The sequence below is a fragment of the Ophidiomyces ophidiicola genome, assembly GCF_022830035.1.
Source record: "Ophidiomyces ophidiicola strain CBS 122913 chromosome Unknown scaffold_2, whole genome shotgun sequence".
Lineage (NCBI taxonomy): Eukaryota > Fungi > Ascomycota > Eurotiomycetes > Onygenales > Onygenaceae > Ophidiomyces > Ophidiomyces ophidiicola.
The window spans coordinates 877,051-902,929 of NW_026054642.1; the positions used below are offsets into that span (position 1 = coordinate 877,051).

The 25,879-nt window shown below is 48.6% G+C and overlaps 8 protein-coding genes across 8 annotated transcripts; 5 read left to right on the top strand and 3 right to left on the bottom strand.

The window, feature by feature from the left end:
• Window positions 1-764: 764 nt before the first annotated feature.
• LOZ57_000911 (uncharacterized protein) lies at window positions 765-3,445 on the top strand (the record flags this gene model as incomplete). Its single annotated transcript, XM_049250005.1, has 7 exons — window positions 765-845; window positions 918-1,019; window positions 1,087-2,019; window positions 2,076-2,696; window positions 2,746-3,025; window positions 3,081-3,171; window positions 3,226-3,445. The coding sequence occupies 7 exons, from the start codon at window positions 765-767 to the stop codon at window positions 3,443-3,445; spliced, it is 2,328 nt and encodes a 775-aa protein (XP_049111165.1).
• An 890-nt stretch (window positions 3,446-4,335) lies between these two features.
• Window positions 4,336-5,062, bottom strand: LOZ57_000912 (uncharacterized protein; the record flags this gene model as incomplete). The annotated part of the gene is made up of 2 exons (XM_049250006.1): window positions 4,336-4,783; window positions 4,848-5,062. 2 exons carry the CDS (start codon window positions 5,060-5,062, stop codon window positions 4,336-4,338), a joined length of 663 nt encoding a protein of 220 aa, XP_049111166.1.
• A 628-nt stretch (window positions 5,063-5,690) lies between these two features.
• Window positions 5,691-7,369, bottom strand: LOZ57_000913 (uncharacterized protein; the record flags this gene model as incomplete). The annotated part of the gene is made up of 3 exons (XM_049250007.1): window positions 5,691-6,528; window positions 6,569-6,904; window positions 6,978-7,369. The coding sequence occupies 3 exons, from the start codon at window positions 7,367-7,369 to the stop codon at window positions 5,691-5,693; spliced, it is 1,566 nt and encodes a 521-aa protein (XP_049111167.1).
• Window positions 7,370-7,867: 498 nt separating this feature from the next.
• LOZ57_000914 (uncharacterized protein) lies at window positions 7,868-11,173 on the top strand (the record flags this gene model as incomplete). The annotated part of the gene is made up of 12 exons (XM_049250008.1): window positions 7,868-7,902; window positions 7,987-8,156; window positions 8,225-8,649; window positions 8,720-8,941; window positions 9,006-9,123; window positions 9,186-9,302; window positions 9,355-9,380; window positions 9,434-9,644; window positions 9,698-9,768; window positions 9,818-10,257; window positions 10,309-10,521; window positions 10,582-11,173. The coding sequence occupies 12 exons, from the start codon at window positions 7,868-7,870 to the stop codon at window positions 11,171-11,173; spliced, it is 2,640 nt and encodes an 879-aa protein (XP_049111168.1).
• Window positions 11,174-11,710: 537 nt separating this feature from the next.
• ypt1 (ras GTPase) lies at window positions 11,711-12,648 on the top strand (the record flags this gene model as incomplete). The annotated part of the gene is made up of 5 exons (XM_049250009.1): window positions 11,711-11,724; window positions 11,802-11,925; window positions 12,031-12,078; window positions 12,160-12,387; window positions 12,454-12,648. 5 exons carry the CDS (start codon window positions 11,711-11,713, stop codon window positions 12,646-12,648), a joined length of 609 nt encoding a protein of 202 aa, XP_049111169.1.
• Window positions 12,649-14,269: 1,621 nt separating this feature from the next.
• On the top strand, window positions 14,270-17,806 carry LOZ57_000916 (uncharacterized protein; the record flags this gene model as incomplete). Its single annotated transcript, XM_049250010.1, has 6 exons — window positions 14,270-14,394; window positions 14,528-15,228; window positions 15,283-15,391; window positions 16,016-16,776; window positions 16,843-17,016; window positions 17,064-17,806. The coding sequence occupies 6 exons, from the start codon at window positions 14,270-14,272 to the stop codon at window positions 17,804-17,806; spliced, it is 2,613 nt and encodes an 870-aa protein (XP_049111170.1).
• A 1,760-nt stretch (window positions 17,807-19,566) lies between these two features.
• On the top strand, window positions 19,567-24,088 carry LOZ57_000917 (uncharacterized protein; the record flags this gene model as incomplete). The annotated part of the gene is made up of 2 exons (XM_049250011.1): window positions 19,567-19,593; window positions 19,667-24,088. 2 exons carry the CDS (start codon window positions 19,567-19,569, stop codon window positions 24,086-24,088), a joined length of 4,449 nt encoding a protein of 1,482 aa, XP_049111171.1.
• A 458-nt stretch (window positions 24,089-24,546) lies between these two features.
• FAA2_1 (medium-chain fatty acid-CoA ligase faa2) lies at window positions 24,547-25,593 on the bottom strand (the record flags this gene model as incomplete). Its single annotated transcript, XM_049250012.1, has 2 exons — window positions 24,547-25,450; window positions 25,508-25,593. 2 exons carry the CDS (start codon window positions 25,591-25,593, stop codon window positions 24,547-24,549), a joined length of 990 nt encoding a protein of 329 aa, XP_049111172.1.
• Between the last annotated feature and the right edge of the window lie 286 nt (window positions 25,594-25,879).

A 25,879-nucleotide genomic window follows, 5' to 3' on the forward strand; every position in this document is an offset into this window, starting at 1 on the left:
CTCTCTTGACTGGCAGAGCCTGTTGCAGTTTTCAACCTTTGCCAGGTTTTTCTTGCTTTCCGTGTTGTAAAAAAACACGTCCGCGTTCGCGCAAGGCGTCAGTTACGTGTATGTCTTATATGCATGCCGATTTCTCCTCAGTTAACTCATATCTATGTTTTATATCATGGTATATTTGCTCCCCTTCCTATTGCCTTAGGCATGTTGCTGCTTTCTTGCTACCGTCAGATCTTTAAACGAGCCTAAAACATCTTTCTATCCATCCTCGGCGGAAGTTCGCACAGGCTGGTAAGGTTGCGGCTCTTTCCGCTGGCCGCTCCGCCTCGCACCTACTTCCTCCCCACCACCTCATCTATCCTTCCTCCCCACCACCTCATCTATCCTTCCTCCCTCCACCCACCCACCACCTCCCCAGTGTCCAATCTCTCCCAGTCGCTCTTTCTGCGTTGTGCATATTTCCTGCCGAATTTTCTGCAAATCTCGCATTTTGAGCCATTTATCTGCCTTCTCTGTTTCCATTCCCATCTTCAACATCATCCAATATCTGTGTGGTCTGTCTTCTGTGGTGATTTACTTCAATCTGTGTCTTTCCTTGTTCAAAAATCACGTTGAAATTCTTGCTAACGCGTGTATTGACTGTTCTTTTGACCTCTTGTCTTTAAAAAGAAGTCTTGCCTTTTTTAAAAAAAACTTATCTTAAACGGCAGTTTCTTACTCTCTTGCACCTTTCATTCGGCAAAAAAAAATACTGCAACATCGTGACAATGGACCTTGCTGTCTCCAACTCGCCTGCTACGTCTCGTAGGCCCTCAGCTCAAATCCAGAGCCAACCTGAGGCTATTCAGGTAAGAAAAACATTATCTTCTCTCTTTTTTTTGGCTCTCAAAGTTGCCCCCGCTCTGATGGAAACCGAGCAGCCGAAACATGTCAATTCGGCAGATATCACTCCCAATCCGCTTGTCAGTTCCAAGTTGGGAAATATGGGCCGCCCTTCGCTCAGTGAAGACCATATGGGCAAGGTTTGCTACTCTATCATACATGGGAAGAAACTACATTCATTTTATTTGCTAAACATTTGCCTCACAGAAACTTGACCCACTTCAACCTTCCGCTATGGACAAGATACTTGCTAAGCTTTCTCCAAAGAACCGCTCCTCCATTGGCTCTTCCTGTGAACAGGCGGCTCCCAAGGCTGCTTCAAACGTTGCTGCTTACGTTTCATCGGTTATTAATGAGCCCACGGGCATGGGGGGCAATGGAGAAGCTAATAAGGATCAAGTCGATAACCGGGAGGTGCTTCGTCTGCAGCAGGAATTGATGGCTGCAAATTCTCGCATTGCTATGCAAGAACAGGAGCTTGCTCAAACAAGAGTCATCAAGCAAACACTTGATCAGGCTATGGGGCCTTCCTCTGAGGTTGATTTCGGGGGAAGAGATGTCACTGAGCATACTCTTAGTACATTGCAGCATGCATTTAATGCATCATCTGTCCGTCCCCTTGGTACTCAACGCCAGGACTTCTGGGTAAACCAAGATGATTCTCACTCTGACGTCTCGGAAGCCGTCTCGGCAGGTGGTTATAACCAGGCCCGTGGGATTTGGAACAATCCTAGCATGGCCCATACTGGGTTTCGCGATTTCAGTATGACGGGCACCACCGCGTTTACTCCGAATTGGGGTACCCAACTTACCCGTCAAGCAAGTTTAATGTCAAACCAACGTATTTCCCCTGGACCGGGCAGTCCTCCATTTGAGCAAGGACAACCGTTTTCCCAAGGCCTGCGCCGTTCTGTTACCCAGGTAAATCGTAACAATTCTTGTTTCCCTCCTCAGAGCTCCCCATGGGGCGCTTTCACTGCAGGAACGACTAGTGCCGCACTTCCCAGACCTATTAATCCGCCCTCCATACAGACTGGACTATTCAATGTGGCCCCCTATCACCCCCGTCCCATCGGAACCCCCCTCTCTCCAACTGCCGCTGAATTTACTTCATTCAACAGTGGCACATGGACACCAACGGTATGCTCTGCTCTCCGTAGACGTAGAAATCCTTTACTAACTGATATCCCCCACAGACCAGCAGCTCCCAGACCTACGTTTCGCCACTCGAGCCAATGAACTACCGGCGTTTACTTGATAAAAGTGTTTCTTGCGATTGGAAATACATTGTGGATAAGATTGTCTGCAATAATGACCAACAAGCCTCGATCTTTTTACAACAGAAACTGAAGGTCGGGACTTCAGACCAAAAGTATGAAATTATTGAAGCTATCGTTAGCCAGGCTTACCCCCTTATGGTCAACCGCTTTGGAAACTTTTTGGTCCAGCGCTGCTTCGAGCATGGGACGCCAGAGCAAGTCATTTCTATTGCTAATGCCATTCGTGGCAACACTTTAAGTTTGAGTATGGACCCTTTTGGTTGTCATGTTATTCAAAAAGCATTCGATTGCGTCCCTGAGGAGCACAAGGCTGTAATGGTGCACGAACTTCTTCGTCGAATCCCCGAAACCGTGATCCATCGTTATGCATGTCATGTTTGGCAGAAGCTTTTTGAGTTACGCTGGAGCAATGAGCCTCCTCAGATCATGGCTAAGGTTAACGAAGCTCTTCGTGGTATGTGGCATGAAGTCGCCTTGGGAGAGACTGGCAGTTTGGTTGTGCAGAATATTTTTGAGAACTGCGTAGAGGATGAAAAGGTAAGCTATTCAAACATTCTATCCATATTAGTACTTACTATCGAAATAGCGCCCTGCCATTGAGGAAGTTCTTGCCAAAATTGATCTTCTAGCCCACGGCCAATTTGGAAATTGGTGCATTCAACATATCTGTGAACACGGCGCCCCCCACGATAAAAGCCGCGCCATTGAGCACATTCTTTCTTGGGCGACTGATTACAGTATGGATCAGTTCGCTTCAAAGGTGGTAGAAAAGTGCCTGAAAATCGGCGGTTCCGAATTCCTCGATCGTTATCTCACTAGAGTTTGCACTGGCCGTCCTGACCGTCCTCGCATGCCGCTAATTGATAGTGAGCTATTCCTTTCCATAGGGGACAAACTAATACTAATTTAAATATAATTTAGTTGCCGGAGATCAGTACGGGAACTACTTGATTCAATGGATTCTGATGAATGCCGCTACTCACCAACGAGAACTTGTAGCAAGCCACATCCGGTAAGTAAAATAGCGAAACTAAATATCCTACTATTATTAACGCCAGAAATTTAGGAAACATATGGTGTCACTTCGTGGCTCCAAATTTGGTTCTCGTGTTGCTATGCTCTGTTGCAATCCAAGCCACGTTACCCGCCCGGGTCCAGGGGCTGGCTTACAAGTTAATCGATTTACGACTCCGAACGAAGATCGTTTCGCCTCGACTACATCTACCAGCAACAATAGATTCAATCGTAGCGGCCAATGGACTCCTGCATATCCTCCATTTCGCTAATTTGAATACGTTCTCTTGCCAGTACTCATCTACTCCGCGAAAAATCAATATTTCAAACCAGTACTTCCTGTTTAAGCCAGCGTACTTGAGCAAAAGCTTCTAAATGTCGAAATTCGATTTACGTTCAGCAGATTTTCCTCTTTCTAGGATTCTCGGATACGTGGATGTCCCTGCTTGGCTCAATACTACTACCGTTTTTAAATCCTCTCATATGGCATTGGCTTGTTGGAGTCGCCTTGACCAGCATCCCAATCTGATCCCTTTTCTTTAGTTTATTTTTGCTTCTGTGACTTTTTCTTGCCTGGAACTACTTCCATTTCATTCACTTAAATTGCCATATCTCCTGTGATGATGATCTTAACCTGAATGATTAATAGGCGTGGGTTTCTCCTGCGTACTTTGGTTTACTACATGAAGGACCCTAGTTCCCTTGTGTTTCGAAGGAGCTGTTATGTGCCGATGATAACCTTGTATTCTTTTGTTGACCGTTATTCCTGAGTGCCTCCTTATTTTGCCCCTGAATGCACGACGGTTAAATTATATGAGGAATCGGTCTCCAGTGTATGGGCGAAGTTCCGGTCAAGTTCTCTTAGCTACTTTATTTAATTACCTCTTTGTGTATGCTTAGCCTAATAGAAAACAGTTTCGAGAGATGCTGATAGTTTGAGGAATAGTACCAATGACTACAGTTTAGATATGAAAGCCCAAATACCACCTTATATAATAGCACTTGGCCTTGGAATATATGAAGTAGAGCAGTAGATTGAGCCTGGAAAAACCATTATATTGATATAATGTGTGGAGTAAGCTCAGCCTATTAATTTTATCTTGGGGAATATAAGTCGTATCTTCGTAGATGCTACAATCATACCAAAGAAGGCAGTCAAAATTCACACCGCCCCCTGAGAATTTACCTCCACGGGCTTTTCCTTCGAGTCAGACTCGCCATTTCCAGTCTGTGAATTCTTCTCTTCTTGAAGCTCCCAGGGCTTCAGTCGCCTCGTCGCTGTGCTGGGGCCCTCTTGGCCGGTCAATAGCGTGTCTGGAATTTGTTGAATGCCCGGAATCGGCTGGCCGGTTGTGATTAGTTCAACAATATGGGCAAAGGAGGACGGGTAGGCAGGTTGTTCTTGTGTTGACGGTGAAGAAGATGTGGCCGCCGGAGCCTCTTGGGATGTGACTGTTGTGGAGGGCGGCTCCGAAACAGCGGGGCCAGTGGATGTTTCGGTGGACGAGGGCTCAGCAGAGGCTGCTGGGTCTTCAGAAAGGGACTCGGCGTGCGACTGAAGCCAGGTCTTGTATGCGAGAAAGTCGAGCGGCGGCTGGATGGATTGTTTTCTATCCGCGCAGTTTGGTTAGCTTTGAGGTATCTAACTAGTGGTCTCGTGCGTCGTTTTTTTACCTTGAGTAGTAGAAACATTTAGCTCTGAGGACCAGGTCGTCCGTCCGGTTGATCTGCTCTTCTGTCGCTGGGGTGCCGGGCTGGCGGAGAATCATGGCGAGGCCGAGCTTGAATTCCGTGTCTGTGGAGAATGGGTATGAGTGTAGCTGTTGATAGGGGTCTTCCGCAGGCTGCGGGGAGCTGTTTGCAGCGGGTTGCGTGGGGCTGCTGGTCATTGTGGCTTGTTATTAAACGGATATAGTGAGGATTGGGAAATTAGGTGACGAGCTGAGCAGGAAGAAGTACGATGGGCGCGTGGTAGGGTAGCTTGTGGAGGTTGATCTGGTCTTTCTTTGGGTGTTCCTAGGGGTGGAAAGAGGATGATAGCTCAATTGCATGGGTGTTGTGACTGTAGGTAGAAAATGCTTTGAGAAGAAGTTGCTGGCTTAAATGCAGTAATTTCTCGAGGCTTGTTTGATACCTCCCGCACAAAGAGTAATCTTCATATGCCCAAGTTCATCACAGAGTGCTGGGAGAGTTCCGTCGGTTTTGTTCCTCGGCACAAAAGATGCGGCTGCAATCATCTCCCCACAGCTTACATTGGGCATAGGTGCATCTCTAATCTTCAAGTGTAGAATAAAGCAATGGGAGTACAATTGGATTACATATTAGGTTATAGATTCTATGTCTTTGTATTGTGTAGGATAGATACTTTTCTCAAGGCCAAGAGGTAGATAGATATGGTACAGACAATGCACCCAAAGAATGATCACCCCCCAAACGCCAAAAAGATATGCCACGCTTGCTGAATATCAAGCACGATGTAAAAAATAAATAAAAGGTTTGAGGTTAAGAGTTGACGGGTTACCCCGTATCCATCGCGTCCGCCCCAGTATTTCCATTGGCATGGTGATCCCCCTGCAGAGTGTTGGGAGAATACGCTTGCGTACATCCGCTCTGGCACCCGGGGCAATTATGGACGATCTCATGAGAAAAAACATCACAATCGATACAGAAATGATTGCGGCATACGGTGCACTCATATCTGCTGCTCACAGACATCCCCTTGACCTGGCCCTCACGAGCTTCCCACTCCGTGTGGGGCGGCACAGGCGGGAAAGGCTTGCCGCACGCGAAGCAATTCATGCTGCTGGAGGCCCGGTTCCAGGGTACTTCGACCCAGTTCATGAGCGGAAACAGGTGGTGGTATGATCGAGCTAGATGTGTAGACAAAATTAAAGTTAGCCCACACGCAGGACACTCAGCGGGCAGCGTGCAGATTTTGCTGCCGCATCTGGAGCAGAGATAGCCTCCGCGCGATGGCTTCGAGTGGCAGGCACAGAGCGTCGGCGCCGATTCCACCGTGCGCGATGGAAATCCCATCAGCAGTAGGGAATTGGCCGACTGCTGCTGTGACGTCACGGGTGGCGTGGTGATTTCCATCATGAGCTCACGGAAATGCTGCTCGTGCAGCACAACGCCGTAGCCGCTGTCGTCGCCGCCGTTGGTCTTTGAACAGATCTCTCGACATACGGCGACTTCGGCGGCAAGGCCAACAACACCAACGCGAACTTTATCGCTGACCAGGGACGCTATCGTCTGGTGGATATCGCCTGGGTCGGAGGATAGGAGAGCACCAAAGACCACCAGTACTTCGCGGGTGCCGTGGCTGGGAGTGTGACTGTTGGGGATTAGCTTGGGCCTAGAGTACAATATTAGCGCTTGAAGCACGCAGGGCTTACAAGAGTGCTCCGCGAGCCATTTCGAGGGCGTTTTGCAAGCTGGGGAGGCCATTGGGGTCTTTCGCCCGGAGGGCCTCCATGGCCAGGATGTGCTCTGCCGGATTGCCGCTGATATCACTGATTCTGACGGCCAGCCCGTCCCGCATCCCAATAATTCCCAGCTGCGAGATTGGGTTCTGCTCGAAGTATTCAAGCACGAATTCCTGGGCGTAGCGAAGGGCGAGCAGGTAGCGTGTCGGGCGCAGATCCTTCTCCGACATGGCGATAGACAGATCAAGCACGAGAATCAGGTGCCGAATGATGCCGCGCTGCAGCGGCGTCGTATCTCTCAGTAGCCTGTGCGCAGGGGCGGGCAAAAATGGTCAGTGACATGCGCAGGCAGACCAGGGTCGGGGGGCAGACAGCGTACCGCTTCCGCTTGCCAGCTTCGAGCAAGCCGTCGACTGTGGCGCTGATGGTGCCGTCGGCGCCCTCCACCAGCGTCTCCCACGTCCTGGCGACTTCGAACTCGTGGGCATCGCGCTGCTTCTTCTTCTGTTTCTGCTTCCCGCGGGCACCTCGCGTGCGACTGGGCCGGGGGCGGCGGGACTGGCGCGCGCTGTCCAGCTCGGCGTCGTCCTCATCGTCGTCGTCGCCGTCCGCCAGCTCGTCATCCTGGTCCTCGGAATCGAATGCGGCGACGTACTCTTCGTCGGAATCGGCCATCGTGTGCTCTGACAGTGTCTCTGAGTCTAGGGTCGGAGTTCGCTCGCAGAGAAAAGCTTCGGGCTCGCTAGTTCCGGGATTTGCGCGGCGAGCCATGGCCTGGCTGGCTGGGCGCGGGCCCCTTGTCTGGCAGAAAGTGTGATTTTGGTTTAATTTTTTTTTTCTTCGTTCGCGAAGCACGCTGGCTCAGCACTGTCTGGCGGTGTTGCCAACTGCTGGTGAGTTGATGCTGAGCTCTGGCTGAGTGCCTGCCGCGACGCTGTGCCCGCCTAACTACCGCCTGCCGCTGTGTTGTGCTGCGCGCCTCGCCGCTTCCCGCCCGCGCGCTCGCAGCTGCCCCGGGCGGCTCCCACCGCGCGCATGCTGTCGCGCCTGCCAAAGGCTATTGGCGGCGCGGGACGTCATGGCCTGGCGCCGCCGCCCGCCGCCCGGCTGCCCCGCCTTCTCCCCCTCCGCCGTATTTCTTCGTCGCCTTCCCCGCCGTCGACTCCGCTCCCTCGCGCCTCCAGACTCCGTCCGCTGCCACGTCTGGGCTCTCTGCATCCCCGCCCTGCTTCCATTCCCACGCGACACTGCGCAACTGCTTTCCGCATCATGGCTCGAGACGACAGAGACACTCTGCCCGACGCGTACGTTCTGCCCTGCGCTGCCCTGCTCCCCTACACCGCTGCTGCTGCTGCTGCTGCACAAGGACTCCGCTGATACTTGGCTAGGGTAACCCCGTCGCACTATGCCATCTCTCTCTATGACATCCAATTCGGCGGCTCGTGGGGCTACAGCGGCACTGTCAAGATCGACACCAAAGTAGCCAGTCCCACGGCCGACATCGTGCTCAATGTCAAAGCAATTGACGTCCAATCCGCTGAACTTACCTCCAAGGCTGGTACGGGCTTCAATGCTTAGAGATACTCTGCTGGAGGAACCGCTGCTCACCCAGTGTCATTGTTGTAGGATCCAAATCGGCCAAGAGCTCTGATATCTCCTACGACAAGACCTCGGAGCGGGCTACCATCAAGTTCGCCGAAGCGATCCAGCCAGGAGACTATCTCCTCGAGCTGAAATTCACCGGAACGGCGAATAACCACATGGCTGGCTTTTACAGGGCCAAATACCGATCAACTGAAACGCCGGCACCTGGCACTCCAAAGGAGGGTGATGACTTGTACATGTTGAGCACACAGTTCGAGGCCTGCGATGCTAGACAGGCATTCCCGTGTTTTGATGAACCGAACTTGAAGGCGACATTCGACTTCGAAATTGAAGTTCCGAAAGAATTGGTGGCCATCAGCAACATGCCTATCAAGAGCACCCGTGAGGGAAAGACGCCAGACCTTAAATTTGTGTCGTTCGATAGAACACCAATTATGAGCACATATGTTAGCAAAACCACCCCCCTTCTGTATATTCCGTTATTAGCCCTTCTAGCTCTGATCAGCAAGTTTTTAGCTTCTCGCATGGGCTGTTGGCGACTTTGAGTACGTTGAGGCTCACACCCAACGCAAATACAACGGTGCCTCCATTCCTGTTCGTGTTTACACTACCAGAGGCCTTAAGGAACAAGCCCGCTTTGCTCTTGAATGTGCGCACAAGACCGTGGATTACTTTTCTGAAGTGTTCCAGATCGACTATCCTCTGCCAAAGTCTGACCTCCTGGCTGTCCACGAATTTGTAAGATTCCAGATTAAAGGCAGGCCATATTAACTTCGCTCATCACTAACGACCCTCTTTGTAGGCTATGGGTGCCATGGAAAATTGGGGTCTCGTGACATACCGTACAACTGCAGTGCTCTTCGAAGAAGGCAAATCTGATGATAGATTCAAGACTCGGGTTGCATACGTTGTTGCTCATGGTCAGGAACATTGATCCCCGACCCACATTTCTCCGCCGTTGCTATGCTGACTGGCATCATAGAACTGGCCCACCAATGGTTTGGCAACCTTGTCACCATGGATTGGTGGAACGAACTTTGGTTGAATGAAGGTTTCGCTACCTGGGTCGGCTGGCTTGCTGTAGATCACTTCCACCCTGGTGAGTATACAATTTCACAATACCCGAAGCTCCTCGCTGACTGTGCTTTTAGAATGGGATGTTTGGTCGCGCTTTGTTGTAAGAACTGTCAGAGGTAGCTATCTACTGTTCTGTAATTGACACATTCATAGGCTGAAGGAGTACAACAAGCTTTCCAACTTGATTCCCTTCGTGCTTCCCATGCCATCGAAGTTCCTGTCAGGAATGCACTCGAAGTTGATCAAATTTTCGACCATATCAGCTATCTGAAAGGAAGCTCCGTGATCCGTATGCTTAGCAGCCACCTTGGCCAGGAAACCTTCCTGCGAGGAGTGGCTAATTATCTGAAGGCGCATTCATATGGTATGCTCGCGGTTTCCATAACCTAGATACCACAACCGCTGACCGCTAGATAGGTAATGCAACAACCAACGATCTCTGGTCTGCCCTGAGTGAAGCCTCAGGCAAGGATGTTACTAGCTTTATGGTTTGAAACCCACTGTTCAATTGCAAAATTTTATGCTCATGACACTTAGGACCCGTGGATTCGAAAAATTGGTTTCCCTTTGGTGACTGTCACTGAAGAGCCTAAGCAAATTACCGTTGCACAAAAAAGATTCCTTGCTTCTGGGGACGTGAAGCCTGAGGAAGATGAAACCGTGTGGTGGATCCCTCTAGGAATTAAATCCGGAGAGCAAGCCAAGTCCATCGGAGAGCGTAACTTGACAGCGAAATCCGATGTTGTTCAGGAGGTTGGTGAAAGTTTCTACAAATTAAATCAAGACCAGTGTGGCTTCTACCGTACAAATTATCCACCAGAGCGGCTTGTCAAGCTTGGAGAGTCGCGTGACCTTCTAAGTACTGAAGACAAGATCGGCCTCATTGGTGATGCCGCTGCCCTAGCAGTGTCTGGAGAAGGAAATACGGCTGCGACGCTCGCTCTAGTTGAAAACTTCCAAGATGAGCAAAATTATTTGTAAGTTTTCTGTTTTATCATGACCCAGAAAACTGCTTATACGTATTGCAGGGTTTGGGTACAGCTCATGACATCTCTTGCCCACATCCGATCGGTCTTCTCATCGAATGCTGAAATTGCTGCTGGGCTGAAAAAGTTTATACGTACACTTGTCACTCCTGCCGTTGAGAAGCTAGGCTGGGAGTTCAAGGCAGATGAAGGTGACCTTACTGGGCAGCTTCGTCAATTGCTCATCGCTGCAGCTGGTAGCTCCGGTCACGAAGGGTATGTCCTCTCTTTTGGTGTCTGTGCGGTAGAGTTCAATTTTCTAATATATATACGTAGAACTATTACAGAGGCTAGACGCCGGTTCCAGGCTTGGAAGTCAGGTGACAAGAGCGCGATCCACGCTAATCTTCGGAGTGCAATCTTTACTATAAACATATCTGAGGGTGGGCAGGAAGAATATGACACCGTCAAGGAAGAGTTTTCTAAGACGGACTCCGTTGATGGCAAAGAGATTTGCGTCGGGTCCCTCGCGAGAACCAGGAATCCGGAAATTCTCCAGGCTTATTTCGAGTTCTTATTCTCAGGTACTGTCCCTACCCAGGACATCCACACTGGAGCAGCCGGCCTTGCCGCAAATTCCAAAGGCCGGGATGCATACTGGGCCTGGCTCAAGGCGAACTGGGATCGCGTCGAGAAGAAGATGAGCGCGAACAAGGTTGTATACGAACGATTTGTTCGCATGAGCTTATTAAAGTTTGCCAGCCACTCAACAGAAAAGGATATTAACGAATTTTTCAAGGAAAAAGATCAAAGCGGAATTGACCGAGCCTTGCTTGTGGTCTCGGATACTATTCGAACCAATGCGAACTACTGCGAGCGGGATGAGAAGGGCGTTCTGGAGTGGCTGAAGACTCATAACTACGTTTAATTCTCTTCGAACACATGGCAGGTCTCTCTGGATGTAATTGTGTGATACTGAATCCTTAGATACATCAATCTATTCCAAGCTTTCTTGCCTATTCTCGCAAAAGGTCCTCATCGACAGTGTGTACCTAGTTGGTGTTTCACGTGATCCATCACCTGGGTCGTCTAATGCACTAGACCGTATTAGCACTAGCGTATTCTCTGGCGCTGGGCCCAGGAGGACTGACAACCTCAAAGCGTGTTCCAGTGATGTGAATGTCCCACAAGATTAATCAGTCTCAGCAGACCGTATTTCTCCTGCATCTTACCCTCCTCCTGCACTGGCTCATATTGCTGCTGGGAAGCTTTCCTGTACTTTTTTTTACCCTGATCAGCTCCCTCTACAGTTACCTTCAGAACACGCTTCATTATGAATCCAGAGTGGTAGGTCATATACCCCGTGCCTGAATTCCGAGCGGCTGCAGCCTATTTGCTGCGTGACCGCTCGGACTTTCTGACTATGAGATCCGTCTTCTAGACTCCTGATGTGGCTAACAACGGCATGCCTTACACAGAGTGATCCCCCCTTTTCCTGTCCTCAACGGCTATTTCTGGACGAAACTGCCGCTCGTTACGCGTACTAACAAGATCAGATACGACTATCTTTTCAAACTCCTGCTCATCGGAGACTCCGGTGTTGGAAAGTCGTGCCTGTTGCTTCGATTTGCGGATGACACATACACAGAAAGCTACATCTCAACCATCGGTGTCGACTTTGTGAGTTACTGTTGCCCCCATCGCCTGTTTGCGGCCTTTTTTTTCTGGTCCTAGAGCCGCCAAGCATCTTCCTACCCGCCCAGGTGCTAACGTTCTGGATCACAGAAAATTCGAACAATCGAGCTCGATGGCAAGACTGTGAAGCTTCAGATCGTATGTACTACCTCTCTTTTACTTTTTTTTTCCTGGGTGTGAGTGAAATGGGGAGTGTTAAATCTGAGTTTCTTCAAACAGTGGGACACAGCCGGTCAAGAACGATTCAGAACCATCACCTCGTCCTATTATCGAGGAGCTCATGGCATCTGTGTTGTGTACGATGTGACGGATATGGATTCTTTCAACAACGTCAAGCAATGGCTTCAGGAAATCGACCGTTATGCTACTGAAGGCGTCAATAAGCTCCTCGTCGGCAACAAGAGCGATATGGAGGATAAGAAAGCCGTTGAATATACAGTTGCAAAAGTACTGTTCACATGTCGTTCCCTCCCAGTTTTTGGACAGGTGGTTCTAATGTGTTTTACTCGTTAGGAATTCGCCGACAGCCTTGGCATCCCGTTTCTCGAGACTTCTGCTAAGAACGCATCCAACGTCGAACAGGCGTTTTTGACCATGGCTAGACAGATCAAGGAGCGCATGGGCACTGCCACAGTCAACAACAAGCCCACCGTGCAGGTCGGCCAAGGCCAAGGAGTTCAATCAGGGTCTGCTGGCGGATGCTGCTAAATTAGTTAGACGAAAACCCTCGGAAATAACCCCCTCTATACTCTCTCTGGTCCCCCTCTCTGGCGTGAATTGGTTTCTTGAAAGCTGGTGTCAGCAACGGGTAGTTTGTTGAATGGGTTGTCACTTTGATTGTTTTTCTCCTCCATATCTGGTTTGCACACCCATGACAGCTTCATGAAACTAATGTCACACTCAACAATATCTCTTGATGCCACATGTCTTCCATACTTTCTCTATGTCAAGATTACTCTTTTTATTTGCACTTTGCTTGACCTGTCTCTTAGAATGGCTGAGTTTTCCTCAATGTCCTGATGCCCACTGTAACTCTCATTTGCTTTTTTTTTACCTTGTTTTTCTTAATACGACTTGGTTTTGCTTGAGCCCACCTCGTGGGCCCTCTCTTATGTGCTGCTGCTGTCTATACCTTTCCCCGCCCTTCCTTCCTATGTTTCTGTTTGTGCCGGGGTTGGCACCTGTGTATCTCATGCCGCTAAGATGCAAGCTAGACGTTGGGATCAAGACAGAGACATTGGAATCGAAGACTAATAATACTAATCTATATTATTTGAGGGTTTCTTGAGCTGCTGGGCATTGCGATCGGATCTGATCATGCCATCGGCATACCCACTCGCCTGAGTCATGGATCTTCCGCCGGCGCGGCCCGCTTCAAGCCATCTCAGTAGAATCGTAGCAGTGGAACGTTGTTCTCCATACCATAGTCATACTGGTATTCTAGATGCCCATCGGTGTTTCAGGGCAGCCGTGCCTGGTTTCTCGGCCAGATGGCCTCCACATGCAGGACTGAAGAAAATAAGCAACGGTGATAAGCTGAGAATCTGCCGTGGTGGGTCAGCCTCGGGACAAGTGGTGCAGTTGCAGCATCGTTGGTTTTCTTGAGCGCACAAGCTGAATAAACGATCGCTTCAGCATGCCGGTTCAACCGCTAGAATGTGGAATTCGACGCCCACCACCTACTAGCGAGAGCTCGGCCGGAGATGCTCCGCTGCAGCTCAACTAGTTACATACGGAGTACATATGTAACTACGCGGTGGGAGAGCCGCCAGAATTTACAGCATGGTGCTGCACGCGGCGGCAGTGTTTTCAGCATGAAATACTACATCGACTGTCATGTGCAATACATAAACAAGAATAGCCCGTTAATTTCTCGATCCACGAAATCCTCATGCTCGCGCGCGCGCAGAGGAAAAGCGGTGGACAGGCTCCGAGCAGCGGACCAGCCAATCGACACGACGCGAAAGTGGCAGCCGAGGCACTCAGCGGCGCCGGGTTCATATGAAGCACCGCCAGACTTCCCCCAGACCCAGACATGCGCCTAACGAGAAATTTAAAGGACAAGCCGAGACGGTGGATGCGCGATCGCTGCGTTTCGTCGATTGATTTTTATTTTTATTTTTTTTGTTCTTGCGTCTCCTGCTTGAACCACTTCCGCTCCCTTAAGTTATCATCTAACTATCGTATCGGTGCATACATCGCCTTGCTGTGCCTCCCGCCCGTCGGCTACATAAGGTTATAGTTATCGTCGTCTCCAACTAGATAGTTACTTTGGCCGGTTTTGCAATCCGCCTTTCGTGCCCCTCCTTCTCACGCCTCGCCCGTCAACATGTCCCAGTCGAACACCGCAGCGGCTCAGAAGCCAAAGGTCGCCGCCATGGCTGCGCAGCAGAGCGACAACATTGCGCATGCCCTGGCTGGCGCCGGCGGAGGAATCCTGTCTATGATCTTGACGTGCGCCTCACTTTGACCTGCTACCTGTCTGCTGCTGTTTTCACTCCTGCTTCTGCTGCTGTCATTGGGCCCCCCCGGCTAACCGTGAGCTGTTCGACATCCGCAGATACCCTCTGATTACTCTCTCGACCAGAGCCCAGGTCGAGTCCAAGCGTGCGCAGTCGTCCACGATCGACGCTCTACGCCACATCATAAAGCGGGAAGGCGTGAAAGGCCTCTATGCCGGCCTGGAATCCGCCCTGTTCGGCATCAGCGTCACCAACTTTGTGTACTACTACTGGTATGAGTGGACACGTGCTGCCTTCGAGAAGGCTGCCCACAAGTCCGGCCGTGCTTCCAAGAAGCTCACGACCCTGGAATCAATGATCGCTGGTGCTATTGCCGGCAGCGCGACCGTGATGATCACCAACCCCATCTGGGTCGTGAACACGCGCATGACCGCGCGCAAGTCTGATGCCGAAGAGAGTCTCCCCGGAGCGCCGGCCAAGAAGCCCAAGACGACCCTGAATACCCTGCTTACCCTCCTTCGGGAGGAAGGCCCCAAGGCTCTGTTTTCAGGCGTTCTGCCGGCGTTGATCCTCGTTATCAACCCTATTCTTCAATATACGTTCTTCGAGCAGTTGAAGAATGCGCTGGAGAAGAGGCGCAAGGTTACTCCTACAGACGCCTTCTATCTGGGCGCGCTGGGCAAGCTGCTTGCGACTAGCATCACCTACCCATATATCACGGTAAAGAGCAGAATGCACGTTGCCGCCAAGGATGGCCCGAAGGAGAGCCTAAACGCAAGCTTGAAGAGAATTATCAAGGAAGAGGGCTGGTCTGGTTTATATAAGGGTAAACTGTGATATTCGAACATGTTGATTGAATTATTTCTAACTATTCCTAAAGGTATCGGACCCAAGGTCAGCCAAAGTGTCCTCACGGCCGCTTTCCTTTTTGCCTTCAAGGATGTTCTTTACGACACCATGGTCGCCGCTCGTAGGCGGACCATTCGCAAGTGAGCAACGGCCTGCAGGCCATATAGTTCGCTCTCCCTCTGTATCAATAAGGTTATGCCGTCATTATCTGGCGTCTGTTGTGGAGTGGTTGGTTGGTTGCATTATATAATCTTGGTGGTTTCCAGAACAACTCCTCCTTCTCTGTACAGATATGGGCTTAAAATGGATGTTCAGGAATTCTCATGTCATCTACAAAGTGCTCATTTATTAACAATAAATTTGTTATTTAACCCCTTTATACCCCTAGAATGGCACCGTATTCGCCTGCCCTAGTACATAGCGCCAACAGTTGGGTAGCTATGTTGAAAAATCCTATTTCAAGGAATCATGGTGTTATGGCTGCCATCGAGCACCTTTCGGAACCAATGTCTTTGTCAAAAATGATAAGGTAGAAATTAGGGTCATCTGGAAATAGTTACTCAGTTACGTCATAATCATTAATGGTAAGATGTGTACGGAGTACATCATCTATTTTTGCACCACAGGACTCTGTCTGCTGAACGTCCAGGACTAGGTAGCCATCACTACTTAAAAATATCATACTAACTTGATAGCAGCTATATGTGTTGTTCAGCCAGTTTGTGCTAACAGGTGGCTTGTCTAACATTTCCGAACACCCTTAGGATTGATTTTTTTCGGCTGCCTGCCATCGCTACCCGCCTCCAAGATCTCGCATGTTCGCACCGAGTCCCGTCCACCGCCAGCTTGACCTCGACAATTTCTGCGATGGACACCAACTTCCTCGTCAACCATGTCAATGAGGTGCGAGATGAGCTTTGGTGCGATAAGATCTACAAGGTACTCCAAACAAACAGCCTTTGCGAATGGGTGTCGACTTTCCATCCTGACAAGTGTCCCTGTCAAGTCTACGGCATGTTCCGTCGTGGTTCCTTCAATGCTGGCGGAAAGATGGTTTTTAGTGATGGCACAGCCTGGATGGTTCGTTTCCCTCGAGGAGGGAAGACCAGCATTGATTATGCTGATGAGAAAGTTGCTATGGAAGTCACAACTCTAAGTCTTATTCGCGAAAAGACTACTATTCCGGTTCCCAAAGTCCATGCATGGGGCGTGGCAGCTGAAAACCCACTTGGTTTAGGCCCATTCATTATGATGGACTTTATTGAGGGTTTATACCTAGATGACTTTCTCAAAAGTCGCAATGTTGAAAAACCCACCAACCTCATGAGGGAGAATATCAGGGATAATGAGGTTGAAATCATCTACAGACAAATGGCAAATTATATGCTCCAGCTTTTTAAGCTTGATTTTCACTGCATTGGTAGCCTACCGTGGCCTGGAGCTGGGTCGAAATGCACTACTCCACCACGCCCCCTGACATTCAAGGCACATACTATTCTACAAGATGGAGGAGTCAACACTTTTGGTATGTCATTAAGTTGCTCTCTATTTAAATTTGTAAGCACATTCGCTAAGCTCAACTGCTTTATAGGGGACCGACATCGAAGCTATGCAACAACAACTGAGTATTTTTGCTCTATTTTTGAGCAGGATTTGGAGCAACTAGTCAAACAGCCCAACACAGTTTATTATCTAGATGATGGAAAGGCCAAATATGAGGCATTTCACACTCTAAGGTCTCTGATACCTGATCTGGCCATCCTAAGTATGACCACGGTAAGTTTAAGTTAATTTGTGATGATCTTGGTTTAGGCAATCTTATTGTTCGGAGTGAGGATGATCTCACTGTTCTTGGAGTTGTTGATCTTGAATGGTCATATACTGGGCCAGCTCAACTGTTTGGCTCAGTACCATGGTGGCTTCTTCAAGATAGACCTATTAACCCTGAGTGGGATTATGAGAATGGAAAGCCTCCTGAGGTTGCTCCCCGATACTTCAGGTACCTGGAATTCTTTGTACGGATTCTAGAGGAGGAGGAAGCGAAAATGCCAGGGAATGAGGAAAAGGAGCTCTCCACACTTGTTAAGTGGTCACAATCATCTGGAGCCATGTGGCTTCACATGCTTCTCTCAGTTGGTTTTAATGACGATCACACCTTTCCATTTGCACAGCTGCGCGAACATTTTCAAACCAAATGGGGACAATGCCAGAAAGCAGTTATAAACATAGAAGAGCGTGACGCGTTTGCTGCGCAGAAGGTACGCGACTCAGAACATTACGAAGAAATGTTGGAGAAGGTAGAAGCGGATAAAGAACTTCTCAGCAGTGGGAAAATGACAAAGGAAGAATTTGTCGCAAATGCTTTAATGATAATATCCGGGTCCACGAATAATAGCTACGAAACCGAAGAATCCAGGAAGGTTGCACCTAACGGTCAAAATCAGGACAAACAAAAGAAACAACAGGCTCCAATGCCGCTCCAGTCTGAACCCGAATCATCGTACGAAGATCAGCCAGAAACCATAGCGGAACCCCGAGTCTATAGGCTGCTGTAATGCTACAGTTACCCGCAATGAATTCTAGGGACCAGGTGAGTGGTCCATAGTTGCTCTAACTGGTAATTACTGATTCCGAACAATATTGTTACCAGTGCACAACTGGGTCGATGTGGGTTGAACTGTCCCCAGAGATCTTGAAGAGTTACTCATCAGGTCTTGACCTTGTATAATCAGATTAAGTTACTGAATATTATTAGAACTACCAGAAAATTTTTAAAATGTAGAAAGTAATCATACGGTTTATATTGAGCTGCTAAGTCCTTTACAATTCTGAATTATACATATTTTAAGCACTTCTATTTCTTTAGAGATCTTTTTAAACAGAGTCTCACTATTCTTTACTGTAGACATCATTATGAATTAAAATCAATCAAGTAACTAAGATGAGAGTTTGAATTATTTTGAAGAAAAGAAATGGGTCTAGATGATGAAATGAGCTTGGTTCTTTACTAACTATATCTTCTATAGCTCTATATATGCTTTTTTATAGTCTGTAACACAGTTATCAATGGTCTATTGTTTTTATTCAGACTGTAGCTTTTCTATTGAGAGGTCTTTACAGTTGTGTTCTTATAATGTTGTGTAAGAGCTAAGCAGCTACTAGCTGAGCAGAACAGCAAGTGTTCTCAGTGAGCTCATCTTGTATAATAGATGTGACAAAACTTTCTTTCCAGATGTTGCTTCAAACCTGAGCAAAAACATGCCTTTAGACCATTTCAAAGATTTTTCCACAGTACGATCCCTAAGATAGGTGGTTGGGCCAAATGAATATGGATGGCAGAGAGATCTGGAGGGAAAAAGCGAGCTCCTTCGGCAGATTCTGTGGAATACGTATATCTTGAAAATGGATGAGTGCATCTTACACATTCTGGATCCCCACAGAATCATTAGAATGTGAAGGGCCCGCTCGTCTGCGCCGTACTGCACGGACATTTTCATTGGGGGCCGACCTATCTCAGAGCATGATCATGTAATGGCTACATGTCAGTAAGCAGTTGGACTTTTTGTACATGATATAGCATGGTGAGCTCGTAAAAGAGCCACATAGAAATGGCAAGTTCACCTGTACTCCGTATCCTAGAAGGGACCATGGGTTGGGGTTTTGACTAGCGATACTACCATCATCTGGAGAACCTCTCTGTACTCCGTAGGCCGGTAAAAAAATGCCAAGCCACCAAATGGGAAAATAAGGGTTATTACTAATCAGATGGCGATCAACCAATCTGGGAGTTGCATGAGGAGGTTCATGAACTACAAAAATATCACAGAAGAGCATTCACGGCTAGAACAAGGTGAGTTTATGACCTACTATCATCTAGGATGGTTCCATACATTCTTTCTTCTACTTATCTGGTGCACAATACTAATGAGCGTCATGAATGCAGAAGTAGACGCGTTATTCCGCATAATAATGCGCTTCCTCACTATATAAATTACCCCGTGTCATTCCTCGAAGCCTCTTACATCGGATGAATATAGCGGCGGCGTCCGCTGCCATTTACTGCGCCCAAAACGACGCGTTAAAGTGATATCTTGAACTCAACGCCAAGCAGCCCCTCCGACAGTTTCTCGACATATGGATGCGCACCGATACTGATAACTGGCGCTACAGAGCGGGCAATGCCATAACTAACTGACATTACATACTACAAACTTTACTACCCGGTTAAGAGCATTAGGATATGAAATGAACTAGGTACTTAGAGCACCTTGAAGAACCGCATATCATAACCTTGGCTTAATAATATTCATGGCGGATGGAGCAGCCCCAATGTCTAAAGAAGGTAAGTGAAATTACTTGTCCCTTTGGTGTTTGATATAATATAGCATATTTATTGACGCCGTGTCGCCCATCAGAGCCCCATGAAAGCGAAGCGGCGTGGACTGAGCCTAGGTGCGGGTGTTCGAGCAGGCCTGTCTAGAAGTGCTGAGATGACGCTGATACATGGGACTGATTGTGTAGAAATACCAGGACCACAAATTTCATTAGAAATGGCAGCCCCGACGAAGGTCCAGCACAGACGGCCAGGGGAGTTGGTTTCCCCTGAGGAAGATGACCCCAATGAGTCCGATTTGGACACGCGGACGCAATTATTACTCGATAGATTTACCTCACATCATTCGCCGGCGAAAAACAGTACCGGGAAAACTACAGCCAGTGACAATATGTCTGATTTACCGGCCAAACAGGTGCAGGGCCGGTCAGGTTGTTTACCGGGGCATACGAAAAGCTCTACGAATCCCCAAGAATCATCGTCCAAAGCGAAGCGCCTTGAGCATTATTCACCAGTGCAAACTGCGTCAGCGGGCATTCCAAAACGCTCAAAAAGGCCCACCGGAATGAGTGCAGTAAAACAATACGTACCGCCAATACAAAAGGGTTCCAGCGACTCAAATGGACTAGGTGCAAAGTCTCTAAAGCAGTCTCCATCCAAGGTAAAGCAAACGACACTGCCTCTGTCGCCAACTGTCACCCGAAAAGCTAAAAAATCCGGCCTCTTACCCGGAACATCTTCGAACACGCAGACCAAAACCTTGAAGCCCAATGGACGTCCGAAAAATATCTTGAGTCGAAAGCCGGGACAGCTAAACAACAAGAAAGCTATGGAATTGGCGAGTAGGCCAACACCCAAAACTACGCGAAAAGACCCTTGGCGAGCATACGTCCCCTCTAGCTCTGGCCAGCCCTCAAAATTTACTCCATCGTCTATAAATACGAATCAACCGAGAAAAAACCTACCGGCCCCCTTACAGCAATATGGCCGACCAGCCTGCGCATCGTCCTCTTCAGACGGCGACGAAATAATATTTCTATCTCCATTATCATCTCCAGATGCACTGTCTTCGAGTAAATATGAACCGATTGCGTCACTTTCATCTGCTCCTATTCCGAGCTCTTCCAGCACCGCATCAAGGCTTTCAAAAGCACCACGCTTACCGAACAATGAGATCGTCAAACCCAGAAACACACCTATGCTTACCCCGTCAATGACTTCAAGTGATGGACCTAATCCTAATGATCTTCCAACCCTAAGTGATATGAGGAAACCAGATATCACCCCTAGTAAAAAACAAGGATCGTTATTGAAATCACTGTCTTGTTCATTGCTAGGTGTAAATGGGATGAGCAGCAAATCTGGCAATGTTAACTGCACATCTGTGAGTAAGTTACGTGAAAAAATACAGCCGTCAAAATCACAGCAGAGAGAGCGTCAAATTGTTTCCAGTCCAACCAACAATGTGTCCCTTGACAATGAAAACACACTGAAAGTTATCACAAAACAAGAAACCTCGGCGAGCTCAAAAACAAACAACACGCCAGTTTCATTCCCCAACCTCCCTCAAACCATTAGAAGCCCACTGAACTCTCCGCATCTTAATAAAAAGCCATCATTTCAGAACAGGATTTTCCACAACAGCTCAACTACTAGCCTGCAAAAAGCCCCAAAGGCAGCTAAAGACGGTTCGATGGCGCCCAATTTTAACGACAAAGGACAAAGAGGGGAGCCTGAAGTAAGACGTTCTGGCCGCAGTCGAAGAGGGCCTTCAAATTACTATGCGCCCCCTCAGGGGTATTCATCGCGCCGCTTTACCCAGGAAATCATCTATTTGGATAGCGATGATCAAGAAGAACCCTCGCCGGAACCAATCATCGACTCCCACAGCCCACCTAATTCGCCCATGAGTCCAATTCCGTCCTGTCATAAAGTGGTTTTTCAATCTGATGACTTTCATATAACTCAAGAACCCCTGATATCCGGTACTCCCAGCGATATTTCCGAGGAAATCGGTAAAGCACATATTCCTTATCACCGGCAAAAAACCCGGAATAATCTGTCTTCATTTTGTAGGATGCGCGGCATTGTACATGTTGATTTTGATTTTAGCGAAATGCATGCAGTCTATACATTCCTGACGGGCGGAAATTCTACTTTGGAGGATGACACACCCATTCAGACACTTGTTTCCGATGCTCTTCGTCAGTATGAATCCGGTGGAAAAGATGGCGGGCAGTTGAACATAGATTGTCTTTTTAATGTTGCCGACTTGCAACATCGTGGCCCCAAAGCCATACACCGATTTTTGGAAGATGCAAAAGAAGGGGCACTCAATTCGTTTCCTTCTAAGCTTCGTGTTTTAGCCGGCACATCCAATCACCACATAAACTTCGATTCGAGTAATTTACAAGCTCTCCTCAGATCTCGTGAATTAGGGTATTCAGTACATCGAAACCGAACTCGCGTCAGCCGTCGTCTCGAGGACCTAAAGAAGTGGGAGAAATGGAAATCGTGGACCGGAGCGTCAAGTGATATTTTGGTGCTTGCTTGGTCCCCCGATTCCACGCGGTTCGCAGCAGCAGCAGCAGCTCAAACAGATGAGCACAGCATGCGATATAATCGCAACAACAACCTGCTGCTTGGTAACCTTTGCTCAAGTAAGCTCAAAGAGTTGCCCGACCATTGCATAGATCGGCCGATACCAGAATCAGGCCCAAATTCATACGAGACTTATGTCATGGTAGATCCTAAGCTATACATGACTGTGAACTCCTTGCACTGGACGAATTGTGGCAATCGCCTCTACAGCGCCAGTTTCGACAAAACGGTGAAGCTTTGGGATGTAACATCCCATAATAATGCGACATGTATCAATACTTTCTCACATCCTGAGAGAGTTCGGGAGCTGGCTGTTTCGCCGTTTGACTCTCAGCTCGTCGCCACTGGCTGCGACGGCCCGAATTTCTTTCTCTGGCGCGCTGATGACAATAGTGGCTTCTCACCAATTCAGCTCGATTTTCAACGAGAGAAGCGCGTTAAAATGACGCCGTCTGCGCTTCAGTGGAGTGCATATTCGCGGATTCTGGCTGGGGGGCTGACTGGAGAAGATGATTCTGATCATGACCCTAGTAAACACGGTCATCTCACACTCTGGCGAGTCGACGAGGCGTCTACAACGCCTTTGAAAGTGTTGCCCAATTCTCAAAATATATTTGACCTTGCATGGCATCCAACGTTGCCCATGCTTGCAACTGGGAACACTCTCGTTTCGTCGCGGGGTATTGGCATCGGTCGCGACGCACGATCGGCCGTTCGGATTTACGACCCTCTGAGAATAAGATTCCCCACTCAGTCTTATGAGTCTCCTGCATTAGATATTAACAAAGTCACATTCTGTCCTTCGAATGATACCTACATCACTGCGAGTTGCACAGACGGAGCTACCTATGTTTGGGATAGCCGAAACCCCTCCCAGATTTTACATAAAATGAAGCATGGAGAGCCGATTCACCGCGATAGATTTCCAGACCTTACTCGAGAACAAAGTGATTTCGGGGTTTCTTTTGCTCTTTGGGAGAAAGGCTTTGAGTTTTACACTGGTGCAACCGATGGGGTCCTTAAAAGGTGGGACGTTCGTCGAGCCACGGAGGATGTTTTACAAGAAAATGTCGCATCGTTCAACCAGGAGCTGATGTGCGCTTCAATCTCGCCTGATCATGCGAACATGGTTCTTGGAGACGCTGCAGGAGGCATCCATGTTATTTCTACCGCCCCGTGGGGCCACTCTGAGGAGAACTTTTCAACATTCGAACTAGAAAGGGCCAGTGTAATAGAAGCCGAAAAACCAGCAGATGAGGGGCGTTCGGCAGCTGCCGAGTTGCTTCTGTCTGGGAAGCTCACGAGACATCCCATTTTTGGGCCGGGCAAAGGACCAAACTACAATGGCCCTTATGCCCGATGGGCTCGACCGCAGAATACTGAGCCTGACAAGCTCGCTTTCACGCCCCTGATTCCAGAGGTGCAAGCCACTCAGCTTGATGGATTGCCCCCTCGTGACAGACGCGGACTAGACAAGAACACCCGAAAGAGATTATACAAACTCATTGAACTGTCAACTATTCGAAACCAGAAAGTGGGCAAGAACAAACGGAAACGAGATAGCAGCACATTCTCACGATCATCGAATTCCATCCGAGCCGCATCTACCCCCAGGCCCTCCCCAAAGAAACCTGTTATTTCGGGCTTCAATTCAACATCATCTAGAAATGTATCGCGTGATGTTACAGCAACACCTGTTTCTCGAAGGCATCTTTCCACCGTAGAGCCTTTCAAGATCGATCCAAACAATTTTGTTGATCTAACAATCGATTCGGATGAAGATGGCCCGATGCAGGAGGCAGAAACCACCGAATGGGATACGACTGAGGCCGAGGATACATTAGAGGAGGACTATTGGTGGCCCGTGAATGTGGACCCAAACCTCAACAGTAGATCGAGCTGATCTAGTATTGGGTCGATCAATTGATTATTAGTATTGTTTTGCCGGCATGTCTGAGAAATATCATTGGCTATCAACATAAAGAATTCATGTATGTTCTATAAGTGGTAGATTAATGAATGCTAAAGCGTTTCAATTCCAAACCCAAAATGTTGAAAAAAAGGTCAATCATGTACCTGCATACTTGTCCAGATCCAGATTTGTTCAAAGGAATTTTTGATACCTCTGGAGCATGACAGGTATATTATAAACCAAATTAGCCAAGGTTCTAACCCCTAATTCTCAAGAACAGAAGAACGTTGTGTAAGATATAACTATTTTAGGAAGCGCTCACAAGTAGTCATTAATAGTCTGCAGTTTAAAAGAAAACATGACAGCAGCCATCCAGCCAAAACCAAAACCCCATAGCTTGTACGAAGTACATTCATGCAAATCGAGAGAAAAATCCTAAACATATGCAATTAATCAAAGCCCCCACCAAAGTCCCCTCCGCCAAAATCTCCGCCATAGTCTCCACCTCCATCAGCATACCCATCCTGGTATCCATTTCCATAATCGTGATGACCACCAAGGGAATTAGCCAGTAACGCGCCACCTAACATTCCTCCACCCAGACCCAACGCTGCGGCACCTGCCATTCCCATACCAGCACCACGCCCACCACCCATCCTGCCTGACTGTACGGCAGGCGGAGGACCAGCGTGGTATGGCTGCTGGTATAATGGTTGACCATACCCGCCTTGAAGGGGGGCGACGCCGTATGGTTGTTGTGGTGGAGGATAATAACCAGGCTGTTGTTGCTGGGGCGGTCCTGGTGGCGCACTGTAGGGCCGGGGCGATGAGGACTGTTTGGCCTTGTTCAACAATTTCCCGAGGAATCCACCTTTTCCACTCTTTCCACGGGTCGTCTCCTGCTGAGGGGGAAAGGGAGAAGGGGTCGGAGATATTGCCGCATAATTTTGATTCTGGTCAGAAGCCCTTGCGTTGTTCGCGGGTGTATTATTCGCTTCAAGCACGGAGTCATAACCTTGTTTCCTAGCGCGCTCATTTTCTTGTTCCTGTAGCTCCGCAGCTAATTTAGCATCATCGTCCACGTTGCTTTTGGAGTCTGAAGCGATGACTGGATTCTTTTTATCTGATACTGCGAGGTTGTTTGAGCTTGAACCTCCAGTGACATGAGCTTTGTAAGGGTTATTCGATTCAAGTTCAGACGGACGGGATTCTGGTCGTGTCTTTTGATCTGTAGTGGAAGTGATGGGGGCAGCTGGGCCACTGGAGCCTGATGCTTCATATGATGGAGGAGCGTCGGCAGATACTGGAGGAGCGTCCCACTGGGAAACACCGGTACTCAAATCCACAAAATACCTAGGATAATATGGTTAGTGATACAGTATATCACCCCCGCCATAAGCGTAGACTCACCATTGCTTGTAGCCATCATGATATTGGGCTTTCCACCCCTCCGGGACTTGGGGAGGGGGAGGGGAAGAAGGAGGGGCAAACGACATCTACAAATAGTGTGAAATTCGCAGACAATCGAAAAATGAGAAAGGCTTAAAGTTAGTGTCGGTGTCTTAATCCTGCAGCAAGATTGAGGATGTGGAGTGAAGTGGAGATGACGTGCAGATATATGGCCGGCTCGGTGACGTAAGCGCAGGTCAAGAACGATGTGCTAAGCCACCCTCATTTGTGGCGCATACGTCACGTGGATAAGCGCCAAGCCTATAATTGCTCGCGCCAGAGGTGACAGGAAGGGCTGTACAGAGTATGGCGCAACTGACCCTAAGAGGGCTG